The sequence below is a fragment of the Tursiops truncatus genome, chromosome 15 (genome assembly GCF_011762595.2).
Source record: "Tursiops truncatus isolate mTurTru1 chromosome 15, mTurTru1.mat.Y, whole genome shotgun sequence".
Classification (NCBI taxonomy): domain Eukaryota; kingdom Metazoa; phylum Chordata; class Mammalia; order Artiodactyla; family Delphinidae; genus Tursiops; species Tursiops truncatus.
In genome coordinates, this window is record NC_047048.1 from 59,824,108 (window position 1) to 59,830,624 (window position 6,517).

Genomic DNA, 6,517 nt, shown 5'->3' on the forward strand with positions numbered 1-6,517 from the left:
GATAACAAAATGGCCTGGCCCACTTGGGTCCCCACCACATAGCTGTCCACATTCCCATTGGAAAGCCCCAGAAACACTCTGTCCCTATCATTCTAGTGAACATCTCAGCGGCTGGCTTTGTTTCTCAAGAAACTCTGGGGGCAAAGTTCAGTTTTCGTAGGCAGGTAGCCCATTCCTTAAAAGAGGCACCTCCATCCTGCAGTTAAGGCCAAGGAGAGCCTTTGTTCTAGATCCTTTACTAGAGTCAAGCTATGGCAGCTGTCTATCTTTATTTCATTTTACAGGTGGGAGAGATGGATGCACAAGAGAGATAAACAGGTTCAGCATCTTGGCAGGTGACTCCAGGTAGGCGGTGGTGTGGTTATATGTGTGGAATTCCAGTACTTGGAGCATCACCCACAATTAAGTAGACATACCTGGAGCAAGCCATATTCTCCCTTTATGCACACAATTCTTACCTACTGGTAGGGCTTGAGAAAGTTTTAACAATGAAAAATTAACAAGAAGCCCACTCTCAGGACTTCTCTGGTGGCGCCGTGGTTGAAGGTCCGCCTGCCGATGCAGGGGACACGGGTTCGTGCCCCGGTCTGGGAGGATCCTGCATGTCGCGGAGCGGCTGGGCCCGTGAGCCGTGGCCGCTGGGCCTGCGCATCCGCAGCCTGTGCTCCGCAATGGGAGAGGCCACAACAGTGAGAGGCCCGCGTACCGCAAAAAAAAAAAAAAAGAAGCCCACTCTCACCGGGCAAAACCCTGATACCCACTTGAGTTTTACCAGTGCCAAAATGTGAGGAGGCTACACACATGCCTTTGGCAGCCCGCTACTGCCAACAAAGGTGCTGTTCTTCCTGCAACTCCTGAACAAGGCCAGCATCAGACTCGAGTGAGCACCTCCACAGGCATGTTTTGCTTGGCCCAACAGCACCTTTGGCTCACATTATTACTCCTAGGACAATCTGAAATGCAGGCAAAGAGTTTAGGCTTTGGAGTCAGGCCCACCTAGGTGTAAATTCTCACTCAGTCACTTAACTGGCTGAGGAATACCTGGGGCCAGTCACTTAGCTACCAGCAGCTTCATATGTAAACTGGGAATAAACCCACCTACCTTAGAAGATTATTGTGTGGAGTATATGAAATAGCATGTCATTTCCATGAAAGAAAGTACCATGTTTTGCTTATGGCCAGCACCTAGCACATGCCTTCCTCATAGTAGATGCTCAGTGAATTTTGGTTGCATAAGTAAAATACCTAACATAATGCCTCATGCATAAAATGTACTCTCTAAAGGCTCATTTCCTTTTCCTTTCCTGTAGGGATGCTAAATTTAGAGCATATCCCAGGGTGGAATGGCCCGTAACTCTTACACTCATGGATCCCCCAGCCACAGCCTCCAGGAAGGTTATGAGATGCCATTGCAGTAGCCAGTCCGTAAGTCAAACAGGATGGTCCCTGAGAGGGAAGTGGGCGGGTACCCTCTACCCAAAGGATCCCATGTCACATGTTCTTTACCTCCTGGCCTCAGGGAGAATGCGTGCCCAGAAATGGTTCTGACATAACTGGCTCTTCTGCACACATCCCCTCTGTTCACCAAGAGGAAGTAACATACGGTATGCTGTCCAACGGGCTCTGATAATTCTTGAGCAAAGAGACAGAAGATGGAATTTCAATCCAGTGGTGATCTAACGAACTTGCCCAGTGCTGCTGTGTCTAAAACCTCTTTCTTGAGCAAAGAGACAGAAGATGGAATTTCAATCCAGTGGTGATCTAACGAACTTGCCCAGTGCTGCTGTGTCTAAAACCTCTTTCTACGTGCAATACCAGGTGACTAGCAATTCTCTGGTCCAGGCAGCCCTCTCAGAGGCTGTCTGGCAGGCCAGGAACCTTTCCCATATTGCCTTTTGTTAATAGCTGGCAACAACCCACCTGTATTAGGACCACCGGCCAAAGACAACGGTCAGGCAAAGTGGGCAAATGGCCCAAGTCTCTACTTGGAGATGCCTCAGAAGGTGTGTCAGAAATGCTGGAATCCTGTCCCTCCTGTAATAAGTTAAACAAATATTTGCCCCCAAAGAGAATCAAAGCAGGGGGGAATAAGAGAGGTCATCCCACAAACCAATAGGAACTATTTAATCATTTATCTCTCCAGGGAGTTCATTTACAGAAAAGCTTTCAAGTCTGCCAGCCTTAGCTAAAGAAAGCCCTCCACCTTTACCTTCCGCAACCCCACCCCAGTCTTCTGACCTCTACTGACTTGACCCCTTTGCCTTTTACAAGAACTGGCAGTGGGAAGAGTTGATGAAGTTGCAAAGAAATGGGAAATAAGACAGGGGGTGGGGTTCCAGGAGGTCCCTTGCTCTGTGGTAAACTGAAGTGCCTACCACACCCTAGGCCCAGCCTCTGGATAATTGCATTCTTAACATTCCTGAGTCCACGATGCATGGCCCTTTCCACCTCAGCTCCTTCAATCAATGACTTATTTTCCACAGGCTGCTTGATTTTCTGGGTTTTCTGAGGGGACAAAATACCTCTCATAAGCCCTGCCCCTCCCCGAGGCAGGGAGATAAGCAAGGAGATAGAACTGAGTTCACTGCAGAAAAGCAAAAACTGCCTACAATGACCGCCAGTAAAGAATCTCTCACCACTAGCTCACCCTGACTTGGTGATGGGCAAGGGAATTCCCCTCCCTGGCAAAGGAACGAGGCACAACTGCTGGGCCCAGAAAGTATATCTGGGACCGACGACGACTACTACAGCAAACTTGCTGGTGTCCATCACTGTGCTCACATTAGCTCCAAGGACTGCAAGGCAAGGAGGGCTTGCCGCATTTTTTTAGTGGAAGAAGCTGAGGCTCAAGGTAAACTGTCCTGTCCAAGGTCACACGGCTAGTTATGTGACAGGGCTGGAACTCACACCTGTGTCAGTTTGTTTCTGAAGTCTGTCACTGAATCTCAATGTTCCAAGGAGCCCCACAGACCAGGTTCTTGCTTTGCCAGCAAACAGTGCTCAGTGAAGAGGCCCCAGGGCCCCGGCCGGAAAGCAACAGGCGTAACAGCTGGAGCTCCCCAACCGACCCCAGGCAGTGAGGTGCAAAGTCCCTGGGCTTAATGAGTGACACAGCAAGAGCTCCGCAAACTGGCCAACCACACAGAAAGTTGCACACTTTAGAGCCAATGAACATAGGGGCGCAGCACAAACACAACTGGCCCACTGGCACAGCTAACACCCTAAAATCAGACAATCCTCAGCCATCCAAGCCAGGGGGATGCAAAGTCTGGTCATGCAAACTCTGAAATAAAGGGAACTTGATTTGGGGGAGGGAAGCCCGGGCCAGGATTGACATCCCAGGGGAGTAAGATTGAAGGGGCTTGTGGGTCACTGATACTCACTATCTTCTGCAGGCATTACACTCATCACCCCTTAGCACGGTGAGCCATTATGTCAGGGTGAGGGGAACACTGGACTAACTTCCCACTCTCAAAGGTTTGGGGCCAAATGAACACACAGGCTATGTTTTCCTCTGCAGAGAAACTAGAACACAAGTATGAAAGAGTAGGGTCATGAGGATGACCAGAATGAAGATGTCTGGTCCTTGCAGAACTAGGTCACCTGTATTTCAGAACAGTTAACCTCTTGTGGTGCAATGAGGCCAGTCAGGTCTCCTTAACAAACAACGTCTCCAATAATCACCCAGAATAAGAGAAAGACACATAGGGGAAAGGCTGTTGGGAATCTGACCAGAGGCCAAGGAAAAGGGACACACAAGGGGCGTGGTCCTTACCCAGCCGCCGTTCTCCTGGATCCAAGGCTCTAGGTGGTCATTCAGGTAAGTGGCCATCCAAGCTGCAATCCGACTCACCAATACCTGCATCTCCTTGTCTACGCTTTCCACGCACAGTGCCCCACCGAAGGAGAAAAAGGCCACAATGCGACCCCAGTTCACCCCATCCCGGAAGAGTTCGTTCACTACCTGCTCAAAGCTCTGATATGCCGTCCCTGGGGTGATGTGGAGCTGGGATGTCAGGTCGCTGAATGCCCGCCGGTACCTCAGTTCAAACTCATCGCCTGCCTCCCTCAGCGCTTGCTTCACCGCTGCCATGGGGATCACCTCCCGGGCATCCAAGCTGCTGCTGTGGCCAGTGGCTACATTCACCGCAGGGCTGTCTGCCAGGTGCCAGGATGGGTTGCCATTGATGGCACTGGGTGTTTCCATGTCTGATTCAGTCCCTTCTGGGGCCTCAGTTCTGTTCTCGTCCACATCGCTAAACTGACTCCAGCTGTATCCTTTCTGGGAAAGCTTGTAGGAGAGAAAGTCAACCACCAGCTCCCGATTGCTCTGAGACATTTTTATAATAGGGATGGGCTCCACCAGTCCATTGTCCAAAACACCTGCTCACTCACTGAGTCTGGTCTCTGCTTAGTGGTTCTCTTCTGAGATCCAAAGCCAAGATAAGGTTCTGAAGGGAGAGAAAGAGCTTCAGGAAAAAAAAATTAATATGCATGCCATTTACCCTACAACATCCCATTCCCTCTCCAGGTACCAGCCCTGGGTTCTTTGCGGCTCTTATGAAGGTCTGGGTCTAGCTTCCAAGGGACTTGAATGAAGTCAAATTGAAAGCACCAGTGGGCTCTGAATCATCACACCGGCTTTTTTTTTTTTTTTACCTCAACCATCCCATTTTCCCCAAAATGTCTTCCTCAGAAAGTCACCCCAATGGGCAGTCTGCCCCCCAACCCCACCCCCGCACCACCTACATTCAAATGTCTCGGGCAACGGCAGGCAGGTGCAGCCCCCGGAAAATCTTTTGTATCATAGGTCGGGCTAGGAGGTGGCAGCCGGGATGCCGGTAACTCAACCGGCCTCGCGGCGGCTGGCAAAAAAAGCAGCTCCGGCTGGAGGGATCATGCGGCCCGGCGGACTGAGAGCTCAGAAGGCGACACAGGAATTACGAAGCTCAAGAACCGGCCCCCTCGCTTGCTTCCTCCTCCATCGCCCAGATCGAGGGCGGCCGCTCAGCAGCCGCGGCCTCCTGCCACCCGGGAGCCCAGCCCCCTCGCTCTTGCACGCCCCTTGGCTCTCCGCCTCCTACTGGGAGCCAGGAGAACTCTCTCGGAGATGGCTGGTGTGAGGTTTAGTTTTTGTTTTTTTCTATTTAAGTACCAGCCCAAGGTGAGGTTTCCGAAGAAACCCTGAAGGGACTTCTCAATGGGGCTCAAGGTTTCGATGAGGGGCGGAGAGAGGGAAAAACTGCCTCGGATCTGCGCTCTGACTTTGGAAAGGCCATCCCCGGGCCTTTCTGGGAGGCTGAAAGCCGGGGACCCCCCAGAAACGCCGCTGGTTTTCTCTGAATTCCCCAAAGGCCCTGGACTTGGCGGTGGCGGTGCGGGATTGCCGGGTCCTCCATTCCCCGCACGGACACAATGGCCGCCGGCGCCCTACACAAAGACCGGGCGAGGGTGAGGCGCCGGGCCTCTTCTCGTGTCAGAGAGAGGGGTCGAGGCCAGCTCGAGACCCCCCACAGCTGAGACCACGTTTTCCTGGGGACAGGCGGCTTCCTGGCGCCCCCGGGAGGGCTTGGGGGCCGGGAGCTGCACCTCTCCGGAGCCCGGGGTCGGTGGGCTGCGGCCTCGCAGCTTCCTCCGCGCTTTAGGCCGGGTACCCGCCCGGCCACCGCCCCGTTGCTAGGCAACTACTCTCCCTCGGGGGCGCCCCCTAGACCTTTCTGGGAGGAGGGGTCTCGCCCCCGGCGGCCCGCCCCGGCGTAGCCAATCAGCGAGCCCAGGTAGCACGCAAGCAGGACGGCGAGGGCTCCCATTGGGCGCAGCGCCTGCCACGCACAGGGGAGGCGGCGCTCTCACCTGCGAGCCCCGCGAACCGTGGGGGGCCACATACCCCCTTCATGGGCCAGGTCGTTTTCGGACGCGAGCGCTCTTCGCGGCCAAGTTCCGCGCCGTGGACCTGGGCCGGCCTACCTGGCTGAAGGCTCGCGCTGTCTCTTCCGAACGAGTCGGCCTCAGTTTCCCCTGAAGAGACCGGGAGAACTTGCAAGCTCAGTCACTTCCGGTGCCGCGGCAGCGCGCGCGAGCCCGAGACGCAAGGGGAGTGCGCGCCTTGAGGACTGGCGTCAAGAACTGGACGGGAGCGCCCCCTTGCGGTGGAGCTGGGGAACCCGGAGACGCAAGAAAAAAAAAATCAACGTTTACATTCACATTTCCATTCATTCATTCATTTAGCCAGTTTCATCCACCCGTCAGTTTATATATCGAAAAAGCATCGCGTTGTGTCTAAGAACCTTGTGTCTGGGATTCCAGCTTTGCTGGTTGGGCAAGTTACTCAACTGCTGGGTGCCTCAATTATCCTTAACTGTAAAATGAGTAAAAACCAACCTCCCTCATTGAGTTATTGTGATGATTAAAAAAGTTGTTATTTGTGAAGTCCCTAGTATATGCTGCATAATTTCTCTCAGCAAATGTTTATTGTTTGGATTGCTGAAGTTAGAGTTAGGAACAAGACAAGACATGG

At 53.0% G+C, this 6,517-nt stretch overlaps 1 protein-coding gene across 7 annotated transcripts in view; it reads right to left on the reverse strand.

Annotated features, from left to right (window-relative positions):
* The window catches only part of BCL2L1 (BCL2 like 1), a 51,957-nt gene extending 45,861 nt beyond the window's left edge, over nt 1–6,096 (reverse strand). Inside the window, exons 1-2 of one of the 7 annotated variants that reach the window (XM_019950828.3) lie at nt 5,968–6,096; nt 3,776–4,451 (exon numbers count right to left, since the gene is read on the reverse strand). In XM_019950828.3, coding sequence (XP_019806387.1) covers nt 3,776–4,339 — 564 coding nt within the window. In that variant the 5' untranslated portion in view covers nt 4,340–4,451; nt 5,968–6,096. Of the gene's footprint in view, nt 1–3,775; nt 4,470–4,749; nt 5,669–5,853 lie in introns of those variants that run through there. The other 6 variants (XM_004314137.4, XM_019950826.3, XM_019950830.3 and 3 more) reach the window with 6 other exon arrangements.
* Between the last annotated feature and the right edge of the window lie 421 nt (nt 6,097–6,517).